This window comes from Vanessa atalanta, chromosome 7 (genome assembly GCF_905147765.1).
Source record: "Vanessa atalanta chromosome 7, ilVanAtal1.2, whole genome shotgun sequence".
In the NCBI taxonomy this organism is placed as follows: domain Eukaryota; kingdom Metazoa; phylum Arthropoda; class Insecta; order Lepidoptera; family Nymphalidae; genus Vanessa; species Vanessa atalanta.
Window position 1 is genome coordinate 3,867,802 of NC_061877.1, and position 26,911 is coordinate 3,894,712.

At 33.5% G+C, this 26,911-nt stretch overlaps 4 protein-coding genes across 5 annotated transcripts in view; 1 reads left to right on the forward strand and 3 right to left on the reverse strand.

Annotated features, from left to right (window-relative positions):
• The window catches only part of LOC125065308, a 278,882-nt gene extending 263,608 nt beyond the window's left edge, over window positions 1-15,274 (reverse strand). The window contains exons 1-2 of the mRNA XM_047672842.1: window positions 15,194-15,274; window positions 14,462-14,565 (exon numbers count right to left, since the gene is read on the reverse strand). Coding sequence (XP_047528798.1) covers window positions 14,462-14,527 — 66 coding nt within the window. The 5' untranslated portion in view covers window positions 14,528-14,565; window positions 15,194-15,274. The remainder of the gene's footprint in view (window positions 1-14,461; window positions 14,566-15,193) is intronic.
• Window positions 15,275-18,693: 3,419 nt separating this feature from the next.
• LOC125065267 (protein ST7 homolog) lies at window positions 18,694-22,712 on the reverse strand. Its single transcript, XM_047672788.1, has 5 exons — window positions 22,439-22,712; window positions 20,955-21,140; window positions 20,663-20,851; window positions 19,552-19,830; window positions 18,694-19,444 (listed from the first exon to the last, which is right to left on the reverse strand). Exons 1-5 carry the CDS (start codon window positions 22,583-22,585, stop codon window positions 18,839-18,841), a joined length of 1,407 nt encoding a protein of 468 aa, XP_047528744.1. The 5' UTR covers window positions 22,586-22,712; the 3' UTR covers window positions 18,694-18,838.
• Window positions 22,713-24,209: 1,497 nt separating this feature from the next.
• On the forward strand, window positions 24,210-25,194 carry LOC125065165 (UPF0389 protein GA21628). Its single transcript, XM_047672642.1, has 2 exons — window positions 24,210-24,471; window positions 24,872-25,194. The coding sequence occupies exons 1-2, from the start codon at window positions 24,269-24,271 to the stop codon at window positions 25,074-25,076; spliced, it is 408 nt and encodes a 135-aa protein (XP_047528598.1). The 5' UTR covers window positions 24,210-24,268; the 3' UTR covers window positions 25,077-25,194.
• A 265-nt stretch (window positions 25,195-25,459) lies between these two features.
• LOC125065164 (protein MIX23) lies at window positions 25,460-26,835 on the reverse strand. 2 transcript variants are annotated; one of them, XM_047672640.1, is made up of 3 exons: window positions 26,658-26,835; window positions 26,206-26,478; window positions 25,460-25,636 (listed from the first exon to the last, which is right to left on the reverse strand). In XM_047672640.1, the coding sequence occupies exons 1-3, from the start codon at window positions 26,685-26,687 to the stop codon at window positions 25,529-25,531; spliced, it is 411 nt and encodes a 136-aa protein (XP_047528596.1). In that variant the 5' UTR covers window positions 26,688-26,835; the 3' UTR covers window positions 25,460-25,528. The 2 variants fall into 2 exon arrangements, with proteins under 2 accessions (XP_047528596.1, XP_047528597.1); XM_047672641.1 differs by having other exon boundaries at window positions 26,206-26,497; window positions 26,658-26,784.
• Between the last annotated feature and the right edge of the window lie 76 nt (window positions 26,836-26,911).

Genomic DNA, 26,911 nt, shown 5'->3' on the forward strand with positions numbered 1-26,911 from the left:
TACTTTGTACAAAAAACATGAAAAATGTTACACCCTCGTAAAATACAGTTTATTTTGTTGTTCACACTTTACAAGCGAACAGTCAAATATTAACCCAAATTTATGTTACAAATATTTTTGCCAAAAATTTTTAGAGGTTTACTGGGGTATTTTGAAAGAATTTATACATCACTAGTTATCGTCAACGGGTTCGGCTGAATATTATAGCGCGGCCGTAAGTTTTGGTATAAAAAGTACCTTCTTTTGGGTTCAAGCTTGCTTCATACTAAAATTCATCAAATTGGGTGCATTGGATTAGTCATGAAATCGTAACAGACAGACAAAATCACTTTCGAATTTATTATATAAAAGTATAGAATTGTTATTGTTGATTGCAATAAACCGCCATGTCAGATTTAGAAAAGATCTCCTATGGCTATAAAAATCGACAACAGCGCGATTTTTAGGGCATCTTCTCCCATGCACAACAACTCTGTGGAACCAACTTTCGCTGATGGTTTTTCCGAACTGATAGGGCTTGGGAACCTTCAAAAAAAGAGTGTACACATTAGAGATCGGTAACACACCTGCAAGCACTCGGTATTGTAGATGTCCATAAGCAGTGGTAGTCACTTTCCATCAGGTGAGCCTCCTGCCAGAATGCCAACTCTTCACAAAAAAAGTACTAATACAAACGATTCAAGTATGTATGTATAGATATTGATTGCTATAACGTGTTCGTTATGACAAGAGTGCAATGAAAAATTCCATATTTTCGGACAATATTTTGTCTGCTTTTGAACGTATACGTGCTCTCATTTTTCATTATTGCTTTCAAAGGGAACTTTGACGAATTTTCATGAAATGATAAAAATAGGTCGACGTTTCACTGTTTCAGTCAAAAATGTATAATTGTTTCGTGAAATGTAATTTTTAAAATAAGTATAATAAAACGTAGCTTCACTTGTCAGTGAAGTTATATAATCTTCATCATCAAACAGTGTACCAGTCGTTTTTTGGAGGTTTGAAATATATATGGTACGGCGTAAACAGGATTAGCCTAACGTACTTTAACTTATCTATATAAATAATAATTAGGGTTTGGACGTCAGGCGTCAGGCGTAAAAGAGCTACCTATGTCCTCCATTGAGGTTCAAGCTGGCGTCATACCTAATTTTATCAAAGTCAGTTCAGTGGTTTGACCATGAAAGAGCAACATACAGCCATACAGATAGACTATCATTTTATACTAATAAACTATTCTTCGAGATTACCCTGCAATATTTAAAGGATATTGTTTTATTTTGTGTTGGAACTGGAAAATCATTCGTAGAAAGAGAGCTGCGGACTGAAACTACATTTATTTATATACTGTAACGGGTGAGTCTTGTGGACAATTCAAATATAAGGCTGTTTACTGGAGCACAATGCTGCTTGTTTGTCGGCACTGCTTGTGACACTTTATAATGAGTACACGTTGCGGTCATCTAAACTTTGTCACGTACAATTTCCGGAGTGTATAATAATACAAATATTACTGTTACACGACTACAGGTTCTATATTGTTACAGACGAAAAAGTGACGTCAGCAATGTCAGTTATTTCACACCGTGCCGTTTCTAGTGTTGAAAGTTATAAAGTTCTTTGTTATCTTCTATTTGTAAATAATAATTTCAATTCTCAAAAGTATACCAAAATTATTTTTTTTTTTGTTTGTTGAGAAATTCTCATCAGCAGCCCGGAGAGCACTGTGACTGATTTCTTAGCGGTCGTGTCGGATTTGCCGTCACATCGGATTATAAGTGTAACGGTATAGCTGTGTTTCCTCACACTTGTGAACTATAATTTAGTAAACAGTTGGGAAGAATCTCTTGAAAATAGCGGCAGTGGCAGTGAAATCTGTCACGAGAATATCACTAATAAAATATATGAACTGATTAAAACAAGACATGAGTAGATCTTACGGAACGTATTATCTATTAGAAGTTCAAAACAAAATATTGAAGAGCTCTAGTTATACTAAGTTAATTTCAGAGAAAATATTCAAGAGAAATATAGCTAAACAGCCCAATATGAATCGACTGCATTTACAAGAATTAAATGACAGATAAAATGACAAAGCAAAATGAATTTAAGATGATATTATTGTTAAGAGTATTTCAATCAAATATAAAATTGATTGAGAAAATCCAAGAAAATGAGAGCCAGAAAATATTGTCTCGGTCAAGAAGTATAGTAATAGTATTGATATAATTTTAAGGTAATATAGTCCATATTTGTGAAAACTGGCTCAAGTGATATCGCACTCTGTACGTACTAGTTGGGTGCGGGGAGGTGAACTCTAGGTCTAGTTACGAACGGATCACAGCATAGGAGGGGTCGTGGATGCGTTATATCTCCACGACCCCATAAGCGGAGAGTTTAATCTTGTGCGAAGACGGGCATCGTAACCATTTTAAAAGAATTTTTAAATCAAATTATTAAAAAAAATCAATTTTGTTAAGAATTCCACATTCTCCTCCAGCGGCCCAAGTATGTTTCAGAAGGTTAAGTGTAACAAAAAAAATTGCTGCTTAATATATGTTTTTTGCCTGTAATAATACTAGCTCATTTGCCATACAAACAAAAAGATAGAAAGAAAGAAAGAAGAAGAAAAAGAAAGAAAGAAACCAGAATCAGCTATTGCTATTAATTGGTAGGATTATTGACAAATTGATGGTGCCTATAATACGAGCTTACATCATTACCACCAAAAAGCAGTAAAATCACCAAGATATTTAATTGTACCGCAGTCAACATCATTCACAGATAAATAGTTTTACAAGTATCAAAGTTAAATACAGACCCGTATTTCATAGCTATATAAAATTCTATAAAAAATAATAAGGTGTTTGTTTTTTTGACGAACAAAATGAAGATTGACGTCAGTAACCACCTTACTTGTGCGCACCGACCTTTCCCAATTCGTGTTTTAACTACGGTTTCATCTGACTAATATCTCTGAGGTCTCACCCGTCTCTTAATTAACTATTATACGAAGGAAGGTCAAATAGAAAAAGTTTTGTGTCAGTTGATTAAACTGTTATGCGGATTACCTGTGTAAAGTTTACAATTAAATAAATGTATAACTTCTTTATTGAGTTGCAAAATAATTAATTATTGTGTGTAATACTCACTTTACATATACCTTGATATTCTACCGCCAAACAGCAATACCTAGTATTGTATTGTAAGGCACCAGGGACATAGTGAAGATCAAAAGTTTTCGCTTTGACAACTGTAAGGAATGGTTAATATGTCTACGGGCGGTGTGCTCACTCACCATCACTATGTGCCGTTCAGCCTATACATTCTTATTAAAAAATACATAGAAACAATGGTTAAATTCCTCGAAGGTCCATAACAACGAAGATTTAATTGTTTTGAGTGAAATGAGTTCATTAACTAAGAAGTAGGTACAGATTCACTTGCGAAGGCACGCACCTTCATGTGTAATTATCCTGCCTGAGGCGAAAATAATACAAAATATATTATATTTTTAATAATTAAACGATAATTTAATATAAGCATAAACAGCCTTCATAAGTAAAAAATATGAGTTTGTTAAAAGTGAAGTGTTCTATGTTTTGTGACTAGGTAAATAAACAAAATAAATAAAATAATTACGAAAATTTCATTGCTAACAAGTGTTTTATGCTAAAAATAACATAATACAACAGAAATAATTGCAAAAATAACACAACAAATAAAAAACGAGCGTAATAAATACGTCACAATAAGCCCGCACTCGGCGTGACATCTTCGCGCCATTTAACTCGCGACACGCAATTTCTGTTTATAGCGGACACTATGATCCCAACACAAAATATTACAACGGCACGCTATCTCACTTACAAAGCCTTTTATTTATATAACCGCGTCCGCGCGGAACCACTGTCCATAGTTGTAAGTTTGTAGAACAAAAGTGTCTGGCACGCGTTCTCTCGGAGAAATCATTGTCTCCATTTACACTTTTACTCAACGAATTTTAGCGAAGTGTAGCATTGCAGTAATATTTTGCTCCAATTTAAATAATTTAAAAGAAAAAGATTTTATAAAAATCTGTATAAAGTTCGGCGAAAGCTTCCTCTTCTCTTGAGGAGCAAGCTTAGGCCTTATTCCATCACGCTCCATCAATTAAGTCGGTAGATTCTTTCACCGCCGAGTATGAAATTATGTAGAAGTAAAGAATTAAGCACACAAAATTCGGGTTTGAACCCGCAATTTATAATTAAGATTCATATATTCTAACCACTAGACCATCAAGGGTCTCTGTTATAGATTTATTATGATTTAAAAAATGTGTCACCCATACCAAAAATAATTCGTGAAAAATTAGAACGTTACCCCCCATCTCAGCTGTCTATGGTAATAACATAAGCCTGGTATTCGTTTTATACTATAAATGCAATCATGTGATTAGTAACAAATATTATAGTATTGTGATTTGATTTGCATACATTTAGTCTGTTGTGTCGGAGTAACTAGTATACTAATACAAATAAATAGGTACCTCAGTCAGACCTGCTGTTGAAGTAGGTAAAGTGCAATTCAATGTCGTCGGTTAGTCGCACAGCGTTCGCCCGAAGATATCAGGCATAAGAATACGCAACCTTATACTCGTACAGTCTCAGAAACTCATCCAATATTGGACCGCTTTGTCGACAGCCAACGTAAAAACTTTTATTTTCTATACTAGCCGAGCAATATTTTAATCCAAAATGTATTTAATTTAAAGTTTGTTATAGATTTATTAGTATTTGTCATTCATATATAAGTTATCATCAGTCTGCATATTCTTAGACAAAAATAAACAGTGTAGGTTATAACCGTGTCACTTCCAGCAGTCTCTCCTCGTCTCTCCCTGTCGCAGCGTTTAGTCTCGTTGTGGCGACAGTCGCATGTTGCTACTAATTGTGATGGCTTCATTAATTATGCTAAAGAGCCCTAATATTCAGCTAGTAACAGTACTCTGTGCACTCAACACAATTACTTTTCACCAATCGATAAATCCTGCATCATTCATAAGAATTAATAACAGTAATGTTATATTTACTTTTAAACAATGCCATACCTATATGTATGTAAAAAAACCTATTTCACTCAAAGACTTTACCATTAACGCCTGGCAAAACCATTGTACCTAAAAAGCTGAAATGATATATAGAAAGAAACAAGGTTGGACTTTTCGAATTTGCTTCAAATGTCCTTTTATAGTGGCCGCAAATACAATTATCAGAAACTTTGATTTGGTAATAACATTTAAAAATGCAAACAATTTAGCAAAGGAATACAAAGGAGTACTAAAGAAGAATTTTGGAATATTCGTCCTTTAACGGGATTAAATAAGATAAAGTTTTTTTTGGAAGTCCGTCGGTTTTAAACTCCCTTCTTCACAATAAGGCGCGTAGCGTCGGTTTACATGACTCTAGAAAGAAATTAAAATAGATATAATTCATATTGAAAGAGGAAATCTTCTTTGTAGTTAATTTCCGTAAAAAGGTATACTTTTAAACTTTATAGGATATTTTCGAGATAATTTCGATGCCTACGTTAAGTCGTCTTACCTGCTGTCATCGGTACTAACACGATATTAATCAACGTCTCTTCCTGTCAGTCCGCACACCGCACCACGTCGTTTCCCGTTGCGGTGAGGCAATCATAAATCATAAGTTACTTTCACCGTCCTTACAGAATTCTCTTAAAAACAATCTTAAAGTTGTCCACCACAGAAACTATGACTTTTTAAATCATGTCTCTGATATATTAACACACTATACCTTTGAGACTTGATATAGCCTAACATATGAATTTTATTTCAAGATCGCTTTTTTGAAACATACTTAAGTCTACTATTTTTTCATCTGCTTATTTATTTTTTTTAAATTTTTATGTAACGGTGCAGAAAAAGAAGCACGTGTCGTGTGAAATTCTACACTATAGCAGCATTATTTAAAACAGTCTGGAGGCGATCATCTCATTCCCATGTTGTGCAATCAACTTAAAAGTCCTTAGTGTTATAATATCCTTTAGCACACAAATGCGCTTTAAAGATTCGTTTAAATTTTTCAATTGAATATTTTTGAACTTTTCTGAGATCCTGTTGTAAAAACGTATACATTGCCCCAAAAAAGAGTTACTAACCCTGTGTAATCGGGTACTTGGAGTAACAAGTTTATTCTTGTTCCTAGTATTAATGACGAATAAATCATAACATTTTATATTCCTTTTTATATTGTAAAGTTTTTTAGTGCAATTTTTCAATAACAATCAAGAAAATTATAAAAGAAACAAATTTACAAATATCAGAGAATTATAAACGATATAGTTTACAATCATTAATCCATATATCCTGATAAAGGACATAAATATTATTAAAGCTATAGTATGACTACGTCACAATCAGGTCGAGCATCGGGTGTTAAATGTGATTCTTGAATAGCTTTACTAAGCGAGAGCGCGTCGGTTATTTTTCGATCGGTTGCACACGGATTACTGCTCTCACCGACACCGCACCGGACCCCACCGACGGACTCAGGCAGGACGCGTTTATTCCACTGTTTAAACATACGTCGCGGGAATAGGCAATCAGTTCAGCTTTTCAAATACGGAATCAAAGCTAAATACAATTGAAACTTTACTAATCTGAGTATTAATTGGAAGCTAATCAAATGTAAATATAAGTACTAAATTAATGATAGATTCTAACTAATAATGTATGAATTATGTTTTTTTTTATAAGTTTTACCACAAAATCTAATGTTATAATAATACTAATTCGTGACCCTCATTGAAATGGAGTCTTGGTATTTTTTTTTATATTATATTTCGATTGCGCTCATATTCTATATAATGTATATTCAATTTCAATATTTTTAAGATTATTATTTCAATGTAGTTGTAGACAAAGTTGTCGGTCGGGTCATATTACAAGCGAACACTGCCAAAACAAAAAGATGTATAAAAAACTTTAAATGTACGATGTATACAATATACACATAAAAACCTTTTTATTTAAATCTTATATAAATCAGACACAGCAATTATGAGAAAACATTTAACAATTTTCTTTTATATCACACTATTATAAAAATTAAATGATATAAAGATGAAATTTGGTATGAAGTACGATTAAACCAGAAGGAGATGAGTTACTTTTTTATGCCTATATATAACGATCGAAGAGTCTGAAAATAACTACATAAAGTTTAATTATATCAATATTGTTACGAAATTGTACTATACGAATAAATAAAAAAGTCAAATTTCATTTTCCGCTCTCCCAATCATTTAAAGGTTGACTCTATTGTTTCGTTTTACAAAGTATTCCACGCTCTTCGTCCGCCATAACCGTTAACCTCGCTCCGTTGCTCGGACATTCGACTAATTAAATTATTAGCCTAATCTCCAATTATCCCGAATGCTTTTATAATGTACTAGTTACCAGTACAGTCTTCGCACGAGTATTACGAAAGATTTTTCAACCAATGAGATATAAATATTATAGATTCGTCCATACTATGCAACTACTAATGCCTCATGTAACACGCCTCTCGTATTCACGCACTTTTTTAAACCTTCCACATTATTTTATAAAACTTCCGTTTTCTATTGCAAAGTGTAATATGCAAAACTTATCTATGTAAAATGTTATTTACTTTGACAAGGATTCATATATGTTGAGCAAATTAAACTAAATAATCCTCGATATTTTCCCCCCTTCTTTATATATAAAAATGTTTACTGTAAGTTATCTAGGTTATTTTACTGTAAACATTATGGAGACCAACAAATGTCTGTTACAAAGTTATTTTTATATCTGCTATACTGGTATATACTGGCGACAGCGCTTTGGAGGGTCAGGGACCAACAATTTTTAGCTATGTCTCAAATAATACTAACATATCAATATCTAACATAACCAATTTTTGTCCTGAAACTATAAGCTAAAATAATATGAAAGTTCCATATCATTAGATTAATAGTTTTTGTGTGAAACCTGAATTTACGAACAAACAAAAGTTTCACACAATATTAGTATGATAAACCTAAATAAGTAGAGAGAATCTTTTCTATTACCAGATGTTTATTGATTCTGAGTTCTGTGTACGTAATCTCAAGAACATTTTTGAAACAGAACTCCAATGTTTAAAAAAATCTACCTATTAATTACATACGAAAAAAACTTTTAGGCTTTAAAAAAAAATAGTTTTTTTTTTACCTAATAAATAGAAAATTTAAATGGAATCGCTGTAGCTATTTCGAAGATAAACGTAATAAATTTGTATACATATATACAATAATTCACCATCGAATATTAACAACTATGAGCCAGCAAAAGATTTATTTTTGAAATGTAATATCTATAACAAGATGAACAGCCGGCTGCCCCGCCCGCCCGAGTTTAATTCAGTGGGTACACGTACGCGGAAATCCTCCATACACAAAATCTACCATCGCGCTATTTTAAAAACATTTATTTACTGATATCTGATATCTGTGATTTATTATTACTACATAGACATAATTACTTTCATACTTATAATATTGGTACAGATTCTATAATCGATCCTTTATTGCCGTTAACACAGTGCAGGATATAAAAAAATACATTAATACCCTCAAATCGTCTTAAGTCATTTACTATCTGCACTAATGTTATGATATTATTTGCTACACATCTGTGTAACTCAATCTATACAATATGTTAAATAAGTTCAAATGTTTTTAATGTCGTACCAGTTCGACAATTGCTATGATTTCCTTGTACGTGGTCTCGAGGCGGTGTTAAAGTTAGCTCGCTATACATGAAACGCGTACAAAGCGGGAAATTATCGCGTAAATGGATCCACCCCGCACCCCGCATCCCTTGAGACCTGCGCTCTAAATAGAGCCTTTAAAACCGTACTTAATTGACAATTCCGCTACTCGTAATTCTTTTGTTAAGCACCAACGTTCGTCATCCTCTGGAAACCTTTTAATTTTTTGTACGAATCTGGTTTTGAAAAAAATAAAGCATGTTATAATCATGATTACTCGCTTCGCTAATGCCATTTTTTTGGGGTCGTATATTGTGTTTCGCATAGAAAGGATTTCTTAGACCTTTACGGCCAGTCATCTATCTGACGCCTATAGTCGCCTTCGGAATGATTTTACTGTTGTGTTGGTCTCCCACTACCATTGGTGGAATGTGTTATATATGAGTTGGTGGTTAAACCTACAAAAATCTTTAGACGTTTCTTAAAACACGTACTATATATGACATATTATGAGAACAGTTAAAACTGTATTCATAAAAATATGATTAAACAGAACAAAACAAAAGTTAGTTTTTAAATCGCATTGTTTCATACAATGCTTTCAACGCTTAGTCGCGTTTGCACCGGCTTAGCCGAGGTCATAAAACAGTTCGCGCATCCCGAGAGAATGCTGAGGACTTACTGTTGTCACAAGCGCGCGATTAATGCAAACTAACGTTCATTTTATTACCACTTGTATAATTATACATTAATAAAATGGTATTGGTACCTGTATTTAAGCAATACGGCCTCTCCACTTTTTTTATTTAACAATTAGGGTTTAGTACTCAAACACAAATTTATCATCCGTTAAAGGATATTATAAATCTATGCCATGATTCAATGTGAAAGAAAATAAACTGGCTGCTATTATTAAGATCTGAAAACTATTTTGAATATGTAAATACTTGATTAATGAATCGGTAGAAATGGCTGGTGAGCTGAAAAACAAAATTGTTATATAATTAACACATGATATTATTAATAATGATAATAGTGTCAAAAGATTAATTAAGTGCCACGTGGGCCACCGCAATGATAATCGATGTATTTTCAATAAACATCACCTTGGTGTTTTGAAAGAAAGAAGTTCGGTATTATTTGCTCTTGAGTTGTCACGTGTGTGCATTGTAACGATATATTGCTCTACCTCTAATTAAGAATAATAATATATTAAATGTAAATGTTTATCTTATTTTGATTATGATGTGATGTTAATCTTGTTATCATGCACAAATAAATCGTTGGTATGAATTGATGCGATATATTGGATACATCGTACAATGCTGTAATGATATGCTTATGATTATGCATCGTTATAGTCCCTACACTGAAGTTCAGATACCTTTTGAAGACGAAAATCGGAAAGGCCGACATTAAGAGCTCTGACTTTTTTAGTAAGATATTACAAAGTTTTTTTTTTATAATTTGACAGACCTGACTGAGTTCATTGACAACGTGAAAGACCACAGAAAAACAGTTTGCCAGTAAGTAGCGTCTGTATTGTTAATTAATAACGCTTCAATAATAAAAAAACGCATAAATATTTAAAAAGCGGTGCTATATAATTTGCACATGTCGGCCTCTTGAAGAGACGGTCGTATAACATAGGCGGACGGGCTAATGAATAATCTGATTGTCAGTGATCACCACTAGATGCGACATAGACATTGGCGCGGGAAGACATTTTATATCCCTTGTGCCTGTAGTGACACTAGTTCACTCACCCTTCTAACCGAAACACAACAATACTAAGTACTGCTAGTTGGCGGTTTAATATATGATGTATGGTACCTACTAAGACGGGTTTGCATAAAGCCCTACCACTAATTTATTTTACTATAACCCTTAGTACTCCTGCTCCTCGAATTCCGGATATATAAGTCATACGTCTCGCAGAGTGAACATTAATGAATATTCATGTTATCTAGTCCTCGTCCCGAGCACCCTGCCGGGACACCGACCGCGAAGTCGGTACACTAGACAACGAATATAAAATATTTTTTATTAAACTTACTTGTATTCAAAAATATATGTATTTATTTGTAAGTTAGTATAATACACTTGGCAATTTCGCAACTCGAAACGCGCGCTATCTTAAAATTATCGTGACATTTCTTTTATTATTTTATTTAACTTATTATTTATTTTATGATAATATACGGCCAATGACGGACAAAGACGCCAACTTATTGTAAGTCATGGCGATCTTAAACTGAATTGTTTTAACTTGCATGAGTTGGTTTAAGTAAAGTTTGGAGTTATCTATAAACTGTATTAACACTAATTAACATCAGTTATTTAATCATCATAAGAGACTAATTGATTTGTTTTGATTGTAGATTATATAGATTGTAGATTGTATTGTTAACCTTAATAAATACGATAGAAACGACTTCTATCATATTTAGTAGCCGTTATCCAAATCGTATTAAACACATATTTGTGCAAAACATTTGCATTAAAAAAATTGTGTTATAACGTAGCAAAGAGGAGACATTAAAACAATCTATTTGCTTAATACCGGACATGGTCAGTTACAAGACAAAAGGTTCTCGCATTTGTTCTAGAAACGACATCGAACAAACAAGGACGGTGCGCCCGTGGCTTCCACATATAAAGCCATATATCCTTAAGCACGAATCTGCTTATTTTCGTATTTTATCATAAAACATATTTGCAATAAAAATAAAACTAAATTTTATATCTAGCTGGCATTTCTAATGCTTTATATACAATCGAATGTTTCATATTTTTTATAATTCAATTTCAACAAACGAAGTTGTATTTAGTACTTTAGTAGTGAGCTAATATTACGTATATAAACGTATAGTAAATAAATTTATATTAACTTTCTAGGATAATTTAAGAAAGAGCATTTATAAATAATTTATTTATAATTTATTTTCTTGCATGCCATTTGGAACGGACATATTGATTGCTGTGAACTCTTAAATCACTTACTTCTTCGAGCACCACAACGACGGACAATACATACAGATCTATTTGACACCCCTAAAGTTAATACGAACTATGCACAAAACTCAGTTTTAAATCATTCGGTTAAAACATACAATAAATTTTATGCTGACATAGATTTATTTAATTTACCTAAAGGAGCGTTTAAAAAAGCAATAAAAAGCAAATGTTAGGTAAGCTTACTCAATAATGACACACACATACACACACACACACACACACACACACACACACACACACACACACACACACACACACACACACACACAATTTCACAACCATACAGTTTATGAACCTATCACAATTTGTTTAACTCTATAATAACTAGTATAAAATTTTCATATTGTAACTGCTTTTCGAATTCATGTTATAATAGTGTAATCCTTTTTTGGTCATAATTTTTGCATTATATTGTTAAATTTTATAAGATATTGTAACACTGTTGGATTGCCAAATGAAACAATAAATAAATAAATAAATAAGTATCTTTAAAATAAATGTCTGAATATTAATTAATTATATATTTAATGGCTATTTTAATGCAAAGTTTACATTTATCTTTATTCGGGTCCAAGATTTTTTTTTCTTTTTTGGTGTTATAAAAAAAATCTTTAATATGATTATGTAACCTTTGATAATATTATTTTTAATTTTATATATTGTTTGTATATTCTCTTGTTATTGTTATATGATTTTCTTCTACATCATTTGCACCATATAATCTATGTTCAACCTTTGTATAATTAGTGTAAATAAAAATTAATTACGAGTACATGTTGCCACAGCGTACAAGCAGTTTACACGAAGGCATAAATGTGCGTGTTTAAATAATATTTGTACGTCAATAATAATTACAGCAATTTCTGGTTTTGTGAACATGTTTGAATTAGTTAGAATAACAAATATTATTAATAACTAAATACCAACAAAACCCATAATGCATATCACCACTCAATAATGACACATTTGTCAATTATCACTAAAGCGAAACGTTCGTGATTTGCGTTCACGTAGATGTGCTACGAGCTAGCTACTACGAGCGTAGCGAGGCAGTTGGCTACGTAATCTACGCGATCTTTTGAAAACTATGTGGTGAATTTGTGTCTATATTTCATCTCGTGCTCGGCGGTGAAAGAAAACACCGTGAGGAAACCTGAATGTGTCTGAATATATACGCAAAAAGATTAAACATACAAACAATATATTGGAACGAAGTTCTTTTGCGCGGCGTACAATAGAGTAAATTGGAGTAAACAGGCGTAAGAAAAAAAATTTATGTACCCTCCAGTCTTTCCCTCTTTTTCTCTTTATCCTGTGTCTTTTTTTTGTATTCAGCGGTGCTTGCCTGCGTTTGAACCCACAATCATCGGTTAAGATGCACGCATTCTAACCATAGGGCCATCTCGGCTCGCCAACCATTCATACAATTATGTTGAAACTTTGATGAGGTGCTCCGTTAAGCCCAGCGAAGACCCTAAGCCACACGATATTTTCACTGTATATTTGTCAATATAAAGTTTTACGCAGGCCCTTATTGTACCCGTGTACACATATCTAGTTATTTATTATATTAGTTACACATACATTAACAAAATATATTAAATTAAATATAAAATTTAAATTTCGAATGTCACATCTCATTCATAATGATATAAGAATGATAAATGACGGGGCCGTACGGTGCGAAAGCTTATAAAGGAAATTAGCGTTCGCTTATCTGAACTGAAATATTCGTAAAAGCACATAATATGACATAAATTTAAAATATCTACATTTCCCGCGGAACACTCGGGACGGCTTGTGAGGAAATTTAATGGATAGATTATTATCTTTCGTTTAGCAACGTTTTACGTCAGGGGAGAAAGGCGCCGCATGCGTAAAGCCTCCTTATACGACAGGTAGAACGAATGAAATGTTAAATTACTAGAATTCCGATTGGACTGGGCTGCTCTAATATAATAAATTGTAACAATTTTCAATGGTCTGATTAAATTTTGTTTTCAAACCAGGAAAACGGAATCTGATGATCAAGCATAAATTATCATTTATAAATAAATACTAATAGGTTTACTTAGAAAACGACTTACACATTCTTAAATACTATGACAGTAAGTTAGTCTAGCAAGCACTTATTGAAGCTTACCTCCAAGCTGCTTTAGAGTAAACGACTGATACTCTACTTTTGTCTTTTATTTTAAGTTACGACTGTGGTTTGGGTGGTATGGCATAACTATAATGTACAATTATTTTATTCAACATAAATATATCCGCTTCATTGCGAATAATTGCAGACGTGAATCTTAGTGTTAGACTCTATCTAGCAATAGACTAGAGTTAACTTTCAAATAATCTTTAGAAACTTCGACAATATTCTGTAAGAGTTTTACAAACTACGCTAATTGTAGCGATTAGTATACTGCCTTGCTCTTATCTGGAACACAGCTTTAGGGTAAAAGAATGTGATCGTTTGGTAAAGAGCACTCGTTAACATTTAATTTTCTGGTTCTTCGTCTCTTCTAAATTTATTTCAGTCGTAGTGAGAAGTGTTAAAGACATAAAAACGTTTATTTTTTTTTATATGTTACAAATACTATTTTTTTTTATCTAATATTAATAATTACATTAATTTATAACTGGAATATAGATGAGATAAGAGTAAAGCTTACCTTTGCAGGTCTGGAGACGGGCAGGAGAGGCGCACGCGGCGTTCGTGGTGCGGCGCGCGCGGACATACGCGGAGCCGGCGTTCGGCAACGACGAGATACCACATCTAATAACAATACTAAACCTGTCACAACTCCAGTATGTGTAACTACAAAGTGCTTATTACATATTTTATTCTACTGATAGTTTTCACTTGTAATACAAGTTTTACGATCTTTTTGTGTCGTATATTTTATGTAAATATCACCTTTTAATTAAAATACACTAGAGTAGAACTAGACTGGTAAATAATAACGATTATAAATACAGCTTAAATGATAGAGATGGAAAATATACTTGTTATTGAAGACTAAGCCTTAAAGATCTAATAGAAATAAATTAAAAAATATATACCGTACAAAAATATATAAACTGAGTTTTTTGAAAATATATCTCTTACCGGAAGCAAAACATCGTGAGGAAATCAAGCAGGTGGAATCAGCTCCAAAACCTTATAGGACTTATTTCATTTTGCCCAGCAGTTTGAGGGACTTTCCAGTTTATTAGAAGTAGGCTAAACGAAAACATAAGTGTATAAAACTAAAATATATGATTTTATTTAGCCAGTATTTGTATTTTTTTAAGTATTTCTAATGAAGCAATATCGCCAGTTTTTTACGCCCGTCCAATACAAAACACCTTCATTTATAACTGTAATAATAAGAAGTCAAGTTGTGAACTACTCCCAAACTTACCGCGAACAGCGCTCACCGGCGGTGGTGGGTCGGGCGTGCGAGAACGGCGTCGCGGCGGGCGCTCGGCAGGCAGTGCAAGCAGTTGTCGATATAATTCGAGCTCGTGATAGAACTCTGGCGAGGCGGGCGCTGAGATAGGGTTTTCGCATCGAGCATGCTCGTGCTCCGTGAGTTGCACGTGCTCCGCGTGCTCTGCATGTTCCGTATTTGTCTCGCCCGCCACCTCCGCGGTCAGCCCGTTGAGCACGAGGCGGCGCGCCGCCATCGCGCCCGCGCACCCGCATCCGGGCCGCACGCACGTTCGTGCTACACGCTCATCCGACACTCTCTACGAAGTTCTTTACCTTCTTTACTCATTTTTATAACTAGAAGTTACTTTGCAATTTGTAGTTTAATTCAATCCTTAATGTATATGATGCATTCAAAATATTTTTATGTATCGTCCTATCAGAAAATTACACTTCAATTTTTTTTTAAAACTTATTTCCTCCTAAACTTTAAATACGATATAAGTTTATTTCGCTTAACTTGTAAAATATTTTTTGTGCTTCAACCCCAAAATATAAACTTTTAAAAGTGATAATAACTTAAATAAGTCCACGCTCCCGAAACTTTTGTAAGTGCCGGGTACTCAAACTCAGAACAAAATGACATCGACAACGACTACCACGGCGAGCGTGTGCCGCGAGACTGCCGCCCGAGAGTGGATGCCGGCTAGACGAGCGGACCGATGTTCGGGCATGCGACTCACTCGTACAGACTTACAGAGCTGAAAAGTCAACGTACTACGGCGAACAACATCAGCTTCTAATCAGGTTGCCGCCTGTTGCACGCGGTCTCGAGACGATCAAGACTAAATCACACGCCCAGGTCATTTAAGTATTCAATATAATTTTATTAAAACAAAAAGTTTATTTATTTCTTTCATTTTTGCAAATGAATCATGGTAATAATAATGATAGACAGTTTCACCTACATTCAAGATGTATTCAAAAAAGTTTTTATATTCGATTTATCTCTTCTGCTTAATGAATTATTTGATATTGTTTTGAGACTTATTTGCGTTTAGTTGGAATATATTTGACGTTATGTATGGAATTGGTTTAATACGTTTAGTGAAGTGTATATTTTTTCTATAACATATGAATACCACACGTACAGGAGCAGCCAAACTCACGGCGTAGTTATAATGTGGACTTGATCACCCTATAATGGCTGTAATATAATCATAGCAACTTGGAAGACTATTATAGTGATGAGCCGTTCCCGCTCTGATAGGATTGGTATTACTTCTGATCCGAGACGAGATTATTACAATAGTTTTTGCAAAAACACTCGTAACTTTTAAACGGGCGTTCTTTTTTCTTAAATGGGTAACTGTAAGTTATACTAGAATTATAAAAAGATTATTAGATCGTAGACAAATACCACCGAAGCCAACCAACAGGCTAAAATTAACAACAGACTACACTACTACATTCGTTTCGTGACTCAAATACCATTCACTTTAAAGTGTAAATCGATTATACAAAATAAAGGAATAGTAAGATGAAATACTTAAAGCATGATCATTTAAGATTTTAATAAATAAAGTTAACGTGGTGGTGGCTTCGCAAACCCGTCGTTATACCACCCACTTATCAGATATTCTACTGCCAATCAGCAATACTAAGTATTGTATTTCGGTTCGAAAGGTGAGTGAGCCAACGTAACTACAGGCACATCTTAGCTCCGTTAGTGGCGTATTGGCTATCTTAGGAATAGTTAATATTTCTTACAGCTCTAATGTATATGGCTGTTGATGATCACTAACCATCAGGTAGCACATGTGTATGCTCATTCTACCTACCTAACTTATATTTAAAAAAAAAACAACAAAATAATTTTAACAATCTTTTCATTACGTTTAAAACTATAATCGCGGAAGATTAATTTTACTATAGAAGCAATACAACCAACACAACGCGTTGTGAGTGTATTCGCTTAATGTGCGTTTTCGTTCTTTGAACTTAGTCAATATCGCCACGCACTGAGAGTAAATTACCAAAAAAAAAAAACAGTATAAACCTTTCAGGGACTCCTTGACGTTGAGAACTCTGTGCATGGGCCGCGACTAATAATTGCCCTTTTAGTAAAGACGATAATCACTTAATAAAGTTTGTTAAATGACGATTCAAAATTGCTTGTAAAAGGCTACTTGAATAAAGTATATTTTTATTTTTGATTTCTTGATTTTGTGTAAGATTGCCGACGAATTTGACATACAAACAAATATGCTCATATATCTTTTAAATCGATTTTATTATATGAGTTTAGTATCAACTCGAAACGAGAATACAAAATAGCATGAGCAAGCGTTACTCTGATACATTCACAATCACGTATCAATTGTTTAAGGTCTCCTACTCTTAGTGTGGCACAAGCTTGTTAAGGGTGTATTGTTTTACCTAAAATCATTATGCGCTGTATCGCGTAATGAAAACATAAATAATTAAATATTCTATTAATTTTTCTTCACCATATATCACATCAACAATCAAAAGTTGCTCAATAATCTAGTTGGACATTCGGTCTTAATAGTCGACTCACAGATTTAACTCTTTTTTAAATTGATAACAAACAAACATTCTAATCGAAATGGCCTAGTGGTTAGAACGCGTGCATCTTAACCAATGATTGCGGGTTCAAACCTAGGCAAGCACCACTGAATTTTCATGTGCTTAATTTGTGTTTATAATCCATTCCTTTCCAATCCTCGAGTTTATTCCCATCCAATCCTTGAGCACGAGGCTCGGCGGTGAAGGAAAACATCGAGAGAAATCATGCATGTGTCTAATTTCAACTAAATTCTGCCACATGTGAATCCACCAACCCGCATTGGAGCAGCGTGGTGGAGTACGCTTCAAACCTTCTCCTCAAAGGGAGAGGAGGCCTTAGCCCAGCAGTGGGAAATTAACAGGCTGTTAATGTATGTAATGTATACACATTCTTGACGTTCGTAAAGATCGAACAACTTTTAAATCAACTTGCATTTGTTCGCTTCATTTTGTATACGTTCTAGGAAACCTTTACGATTTGAAGCTCATATTAATAGAAAATTAGTTTCCAGTAACAAAAATTATATCTTTACCGAATATTAAATCATCTGTTTAGGTTAAATCTTCTTTAATAACGCCTAAGAACAAAAACGAAATTGCGCGTTTTAATTTATCCACTTTATGCATACTTGGAATTCATTAATTCCAAAATGGACAAATTCAAATTTTGTTTTAAAGGAAGAATCTTAGTTTTGGTAATGTATTAAATATATAAATAAATTAGTTTTCATTTATTATTATTTTGTGTAAAAAATAATAGTGTGTAAATAACCGTCATTACAAAACATTTGCTAACTAAAATAAACTTTTCTTTCTTTCTACAAAAAAATAACAAATAATACATCATCATCAATTAATAACATAAAAAAAAAAAAAAAATTTTGTTTGTCAAAATGATACAAATTTATTGTTAATGTCCTTTATTGAGCTTACAGTATCTTGGTAAAGACTAAATACTTAATACGACACAAAAATAAATAAATTACGCACGAACGTAACACATATAACTATTAGGTAATAATTTAATATATAAACCCGGAGAGGGCTCTCAAATAGCGGTGAGGAGGCGCAGCAGCGGCCGCGGGTCGAGCGCCTGCGCAGCAGCCCGCGCCGCCTGCGCCGCCGCCGCCGGCCAGCGGTGCGCCAGCAACGCCAGCAGCGCCGTCGCCGCGCACAGCGCCGCAGCCAGCGGAAGCAGAGCCGGCGCTCTCCGCCGCGGGAATACTGACAGCGTGTGGTGCGCCGGCAACAGCTCGCGGTCCGCGCATTGCAGGCAGGCCCCGGCGCGCCCCACGCCCGCGTCCGCACCCTCCCGCTCTGCTGCCGCCCACGCCGCGCCCAGCAGCCGCAGCGCACCGTCCGCAGCACGCCAGTGACGAAGATGCCAAAATGCATACGCGACAGCCTCGCTATCACCGCGTTTGAGCACGTGCTCTGGCGGCAGCGTCAACGGCCGCAGTTCCAGCAGGTATTCGGGCACGTGTGGGTTGAACTCGATAGCACGGCGAATAGCCTCGAGCGCCACCGCTTCGGCGTGCGCACGCGCCCCCGCACCCGCCGACGGGCTGGCTGCCCGCGCCCGCAGCAGTGCTGCCGTGTAGCACACCGTAGCTGACCTCGGCAACCCCACATCATCATACCGGGCCAGCACCGCCTGGACCAATTACGATAACACATTACGTATAACTTATATGTATATTACGTACGTAACCAATTGAAATAATATACATAATAAAGCTCTCAAAACGTTAGAATGGTGACCTGCACATCTGCGTAGGCGCGCTGCTCGAGCAGCACCTCGATGAGGTTCTCATGCAGAGCGAGCGCGTGCAGCGCGGGGGGCGCATCTCGCGCCAGCTCACGGAACAGGCGCGCGGCGTCGCGCAGGCGACCGAGCCGACGCGCACACATGGCGGCGCGCCGCTTGACGTGTGCGAGGACGGCTGCCTCGCGCCGCGCCGCGCCGGCTGCTCCCGCCGCTGCCAGCGCTCGCCATGCCGCCTCACCCGCGCGCCAGGCTCGTCTCAGTACACGCTCCGCCTACGAAATTGACTGATCTCATAAGCAACATCTCATTTTTAACTTTAATCAGAACTAAACGTAAAATTTGAGATCTTTCGTATACAGTTTTACCATTTATCATCAAACAAAAACACAAAAACTTTCGACCATCACTACAATTTGTCTCGATAAACATTTTATTCTAATCAGTCTTCCTAGAAACAGTTAGCAGTTCTGCTAGAAACGTGTTCGGTCGCGTTACGCCGTAGGTCGCGTCACAATGCTTACTATAAAACTATCTTTATTCACGTTGATCTTGGCGTATAGACCAGGGATATAATGGAGCTCCGAAACCGTAACCGAAACTAACGGATATGTTAATCATCAATAACAATACTTTCGCTGAAATATGTATCGACAGTCGACACTGCTCATGTGCAGACGTCGATCGGTAAGTTAACGTTGAACTCGGACGACACGTATAGCATACGTATCGTCCGAGTTCAACACAGTATCGAGTGAATAGACACCGTAGCTTTATGTTGCCTTAATAATTTACATCTAATAATAATGACCTTCGTATTGGAACGTCTATCTACTATCTAGACGTCTCAAACCTGATTATTTATATCAATTTCATTAATTCATTACTTTTTGTTTATTACATTCCACATCTGCTTAATAATTATTATTATTTTATATGATTATTCCCTAAATCCCCATTAATGCATTTTACGATTATATAACTAATTTAGACTATAGGACCGATACCATTTATTTTCCTTAATAGTACCCCATCCCTCTCATTTAGTACTTGTACCTGTAATACTTTATTGCACCGTTACAAATGTATGTAATACAAATATCATACTTCAAGTACGGTAGGCGCATCCTCCTCTGCAAGCAGCAGTAACGCAGCGGCGCAGTCGGGTCGTAGCGCGAGAGCGGCGCGAGCACACGCAACCCGCGTCGCGGGCTCACGCTCACGCCACGCGCGTGCCAAAGCCTCGTCCGCGCCCCCTGCGCCTCCTCCGCCACTACCGAACCACGCTTGGTGTTCCTGTACCAACGTTATTATTAAAAATCAACCAGTAAAATTTTATGACTGATATGTTCGAGAAATGCCTTGAACTTAAATAAAAAAACCGATTATTCTACCTTACCTGGGCGGAAAGATTCATGTCATAATAGGTAAGCGGAGCCCGACGCGCAGCGCTCCATAGCCGACCGTACTCCGCGCCGCGTAGAAGCGACATAGGGTTGCGCCACACTTTGCAATCGCCGCCCTCTGGCTCTGTGCCCTGAGCACCATTTCCACCAAGCCATGGACCCAGGTGTGTAAGTGACACCTGATGACATATAGTACAGTTTCTTTCTATGGGTAACAGTAGAAAATTGGAGAAAAATGAAGTGGAATTCTAAAATAGATTGTAAACATCACAAATTCACTATCATTCAAGCTATCTAGAATTTATTAACAGTCTTTTGTAAAGACAATATGAGATTGTGTCAGTCAAACCACAAAATATATATCTATATTCTATATAATGCAATCATATATTTTTTCCTGGTCTTTTCTTTTTTTTTAAGTATTTTTTTTAAGTGTAAGTGCTGTAGTTGAATACATTTAAAACAAAATTAAAGTAGGATTTTATTAAAAGGATTATTTTTTTATGACTACATGTATCAAACATTGTATCCAAAAAAATTGATAAAGCATTCTTTTAAATTGAGATTAAACACACTTATACATTATATACTCTTATTATATAATCTATTAAACTATAATTGTAACATTGCATATAAAATTTAAACTCGTATGAAATTTATTTCAACTCGGCTAAACCAAATTTAATATTTAATATTTATTTAATATATTATCACCAACACCAATAGGTATGTAACTTTCAACTCAATCATCTGAAAAATTTCAATTTAGACTAACTGTTGCCATTGATTGAAAGCCTTACTAATAAACTCATTTAAAACTAATTAACTGAAAACTATACACTTACTCAAAATATAATTGTGTAAATCACATTAGTCGTTATTTATTTATATAAAAAAGAAATTATTAATATACGTTTAACAGAAGTACTTTAAAATACATACAAGGTTAAGGTAATTTAATTTGATAAATCAAAAATATTTCTTTAGGGTATTTGATGCTGTGCTGTTTTTAATGGGCACTTTTGATGGTTTTTCTTACTCTCATATATTTGTAACAGAAAGACAGTTTATGATAAGCTCTTTTAATAGAATATAAAATCATGATTATCATGAAAAAAATCTGGATCAAATAAAATTTATTACGTTCTTATAATTTAAAAATACAAAAGTAAACAAAGAGTTATTCCAATTAAGGTTTTATGAAAGTTGAGCTGCACACATTCAAATATTATTTTATTTAATTCTAATTCCTTTTTAATATGTAGATGTTATAAAACATTTAATTATAATTATTATATTATGTTATTTTAATGTGAATACAATGAATTTGTTTGTTACTCACATATAATAAGAATTACAAGACTCTCTAAATTACAAAACTTATTAGAAGCATGAAATAATCTAATGTAAAATATTATCCTCGGAATTTTCTTTAATTAATTTATCAATTAGGTATATAAGCTGAAACTCGATGTACCTGTTCTATAAACGAAGTGCCATATTTTCGAAAATACCACCATTCGAATATTAGTATCAAGCCGGAGATAAGAGATGAAGTACCGGTTAAGGCTACGTAAAACTTCGGCGTTAATGCACCCAAAAAGGTTGACGAATCCCACATCATTTTGAAAGTTATTTTAAATCCTCACTGTTCACGTCAACATCGGTCATAAAAACAATAAAAAAAAAACACTTTTATGTTAATCTTACTAATTACTAGTATAAATAAATAAACAAATGTTCAGATTTTATGTCAGATGTGACAGCATTGGTACTGTGACATTAGAAATTGTTTTTTTTTTGTGTTTCTTATTGGAATATACAAAAGTATAGACCTGTACAGCCAATAAGAGGAACTAATGATAAAAATAATAGAGTTTTGTTTAATTTCTTAATTATATGTATACTCGTCTAAATTTCCATATATTTGAAATATATGTTAGAGTTGATTACGTTTCATTGATTGAAAAAGAAAAAAGCACTTAATCGATTATTTGAAAGAAATATTTAAGAATTACAGCCTCATTTCACTCCATTTTATTTGTTGACAAAATCAAACTAAAACGATAATAAAAAAGTATATGTATTGTTGTCAATGTACGGCCAAAAGAGGAATATTCAGTAATTTAAGGCATTTTTAAATTTTCTCACTAAAAAATAACCACCGATCCCAATGTCGTTTTGGAGATGTCCGTGGTTAATTTTTGACTTATTAGTAGGGTTCTGTGAACTTTAACTTAGTACGTACACTATATTGGACATGTAAATGTGGAAGCGCAGCACTAATAAAATTACATATTAGGTATTATTTCTTAAATCAAATTTCTTTTTATATATATATTATAAACAATATATATATTGTCATTACTATCGATCAACAATAATGGAATTGTTGATCGAAGTTCATTAAAAAATATTAGTTTTAGTTTGGACAGTAAATTGGAAAAATACTCCCAAAGAGAAGGTAACATGATTGTTATTGAGTTCATACAAAAACTTTAAAAATTGATATGGATATAAGCTTAAAATAAAAACTTAATATAAATCTTACTTAATGATATATCATTGTAATATTATGCTAGAGTCTTTGCTTATCCAAAAATGACAAGAGTAAAAAAATACTACTATAATTTGTCAAATTTGGGGCTGCCAGCGTGGATAATTTTCCTTGCCTTAAGTGATTGAGTGTTTTATTATATGCTCTATAAATTATTCTTGATAAATAAATGTAAGGTGTTGTAAAATATGTATAATAAAGTTATGATATTTTACCACACCATGAGTTGCTTAATTTTTTTTTATTCTTAATAATGTTGATAATTTAAATAATACTACTAGTAATATAATTTATAAAATAATATTATTTTAGGACTTGATAACTCTGGTCCAATTGCTATTGCAGTGTTGCTAATAATTTGATAGAAAATTTGTCAGTAAAAGCCATATGCGAGATCGAAGTAGATAATTACCGTGTGTTAGACTAGACCAAAGACTGTTTAGTATTTGTCGTACCCATTTCTCTATTAAGCAATTTAAATACTTACAACGATTTGCTCGAAATTTAAGTGATTATTTTGCTTATTATATTACACATTTATTACAGTACAAAATAAATTTTATTCATATTGAATGCAATACTTATTTTATTAATTTATGTAACTATAATGAATAAAGATTTTAAATAACAGAATTATCTTGTTATTGGGAAATTCAAAAATATGCAATGGCAACATTGGTTATTTTTATTTTATTTTTACTTTTATCGTAACATTTTCAAGGTTGTGGATCTTGGACGAAATAATTAAAAATGGATAAGCTGCTCCTTTTTAGAATAAGACCTTCGATAAATATACTAAGAAGGTTTATGTGTACACCTCAAGGTGGAACTAACCCGCCTACGATCAGAGAAAATTCTATGGGTGCAAGATATAGACCAAATGAATTTCAAAAATTTCTTCTGGTCTGGACTAAAAAGTACAAAAGCAAGGCTGAAATACCGAAAGAAGTATCGTATGTAACTTTTAAAATGTTATGCAATTAACAAAAAAAATATAATTACAACAAATAACATGTTCGTCGGCTTACTGCAAGAATACATTAACAACAAAAAAAAGTTAAGGACAATAAAAATAAATAAATTGGGTTGATTTAAAATTCGGTATTTAGAATTTGGGGAAATGTTTCACCATCATTTGTAACATGCACACAATACTTAATGTATACACTTAATATATAGTTATTTCGAAAAAAAAAACATATATTGTGTTGGTAAAGTTAATTATATATATAAATTAATCAACATATTAACTTATTGCTTTTTGAACAAATAAAGTATTTACTTCTTGCAGTTTGACGATGTGCTGTAAATAACCTTTAACAATCAATTTTAACTAGACATTTTTTATTTCAGTTTAGACTTACTAGAGAGGACTCGAAGTCAAGCAAGAATTAAGCTTTCAAACTATCTAATACTCCTTACAATTCTCGCTAGTTTATATGCTGTTATGTCTGGTAAAGCTGCAGCAAAGAGAGGTGAATCTGTTCAACAAATGAATTTAGACTGGCACAAACAATATGAAGAAGACTATAAAAAGAAACAAGAAGCTCAGAAATGATTTGTGAACAAAATATTTTTTAAGCTTTGTTACTCCCAATAGGTATAGGTTGCTATAAATTATGAGATACTAACACGAAATATATAACTTATGTAGAAAAATATAAATTTTAAATGTATAAGTTGCTTTTCATCTTATTTCATATGAAATTGATCAACACACAATCTCTTATTCATAATACTTGTGATAAATGATAAGGCTTAGATTAAAAATATCTGTAAAAAGAAATGACACTAATTTTTTTATTATACAAATAAATGTCTATTTTTATTCAAATTTGTGAGATGATAAGTAGATTTATAGGTAGTAAGTTATTTAATATTAGTAGTCGTATATATACATATACCCTATAGTTTATCCAAAAGGCAAATAAAAAACATAAAATTGTTTCAAAATCTATTTATATAGCTATTTACACAAAGCCCATCATTTAAATGCATGATTATCAGTCTTCATAAAGTATTTGGTTTGTAGTAACTTCTACATTTCTCAGTAAATAGCTTTGTAGTCTTTTCTTTGATTACTTCCTCCACACTTAATTCAGTTTGCAAGAGACGTAACTGCAAAATAAAATAATCTTTTAAAATCAAGATGATTTTAGATATACAAATTCAGACTAGCTGAATGATGATGATGAGTTATTAATGTTATTTTGTTTGCAAAACTGGATATAATGACAGGGCTGTTTACATTACTACTATTTAACTAAATTTTTGATTTGAATTTAAATTGCAAAGGTATATAACTCCCTTATCTTCAAATCTACAAGTTGCTACCTAAATTCAACAATTATTTTGAGAATGTTCAGGTGGTCAAAAAGCAGCATCTTTCAGAATTATCCATAATTATTTGTATTTGCAGTAAAACAAATACATGTTGAGGGCTACATAAACAGAAGCCACGGGTCGTGCTTTGCACAGCCCTGACATAGGTGATGGAATTCATGAACACAATAAATAGCCATTAAAAAAATATATCCTATAAGATGCAAATAAAACATAAAAAAATATGAAGTAAAGGTGACAATAACTAGCACCTCATATCAGTTGTTATAATATTGGTCATGATGTTCAATATCATATTATTTTAAATATAATGAAAAATAATTAAAATAATTATAAACTGCTACCTTTCTTTGTTCAGCTTTAAGATTTTTAATAACATCTATGTCATCAGGTGAACTTTCCTTTGCACTCTTTAATTTCTTAACAGTTTCAGCCGTTGCAACGATGCAGTTTTTTATAACAATTTCTCTTTCACTGTGGCTTTTCTGTATCTGATCAAATAAATTATGGCAAACCGATGATGCATCCACTTTAGTTTTGAATGATTCAGTTGGTATTGATGTATTTAATGTATAAACTATTTTATCATCCACCACTCGCATCTTTTTCAAGACATCCTGAAAGAAACAAAAACACCTACAAATAAAAACAATTATCAAAATTATGAATGTTGACCATTAAACTATAATTTTATAGGTTATTTTAAGGTTATAGGAATTGATGTTAAAAACTATAAGATCTATAATATGTTATGAATAAATATCCAATTTTTGTTGCATGAATTTATTTAACAAACCTGAAATTCTAAAAAATCTGGACAAATCATCTTTAATTCGTATCGTTAATCCTAGTTACCTAGTAAAGTATTTAAAAAATAAAAACCACAGATAATTAAGTCTACATTCAATTTCATTATAAAATGGTCCGAAAAAATTAGTACATCACTTTGTGTAATATACAATCTTCTTTTAATTTAATTCTTAGCTGTATAGTTAAAATGTATATTAGTAGGTAGTACGAATAAAATTTAAAATTTTCATACTAATCGTC

Bases quoted from the DNA above. Each gene is read 5' to 3' on its own strand.
- LOC125065164 (XM_047672640.1), bottom strand. From the start codon at position 26,687: ATGATTTGTCCAGATTTTTTAGAATTTCAG. The intron at 26,479-26,657 runs GTTTGTTAAATA...TGTTTCTTTCAG, and splicing joins CAGATTTTTTAGAATTTCAG to GATGTCTTGAAAAAGATGCG. The intron at 25,637-26,205 runs GTAGCAGTTTAT...TTTATTTTGCAG, and splicing joins TTAAAGCTGAACAAAGAAAG to TTACGTCTCTTGCAAACTGA.
- LOC125065165 (XM_047672642.1), top strand. From the start codon at position 24,269: ATGGATAAGCTGCTCCTTTTTAGAATAAGACCTTCGATAAATATACTA. The intron at 24,472-24,871 runs GTATGTAACTTT...TTTTTATTTCAG, and splicing joins GAAATACCGAAAGAAGTATC to TTTAGACTTACTAGAGAGGA.
- LOC125065267 (XM_047672788.1), bottom strand. From the start codon at position 22,585: ATGATGTGGGATTCGTCAACCTTTTTGGGTGCATTAACGCCGAAGTTT. The intron at 21,141-22,438 runs GTACATCGAGTT...ATATGTCATCAG, and splicing joins GCACTTCGTTTATAGAACAG to GTGTCACTTACACACCTGGG. The intron at 20,852-20,954 runs GTAAGGTAGAAT...ACGTTGGTACAG, and splicing joins ACATGAATCTTTCCGCCCAG to GAACACCAAGCGTGGTTCGG.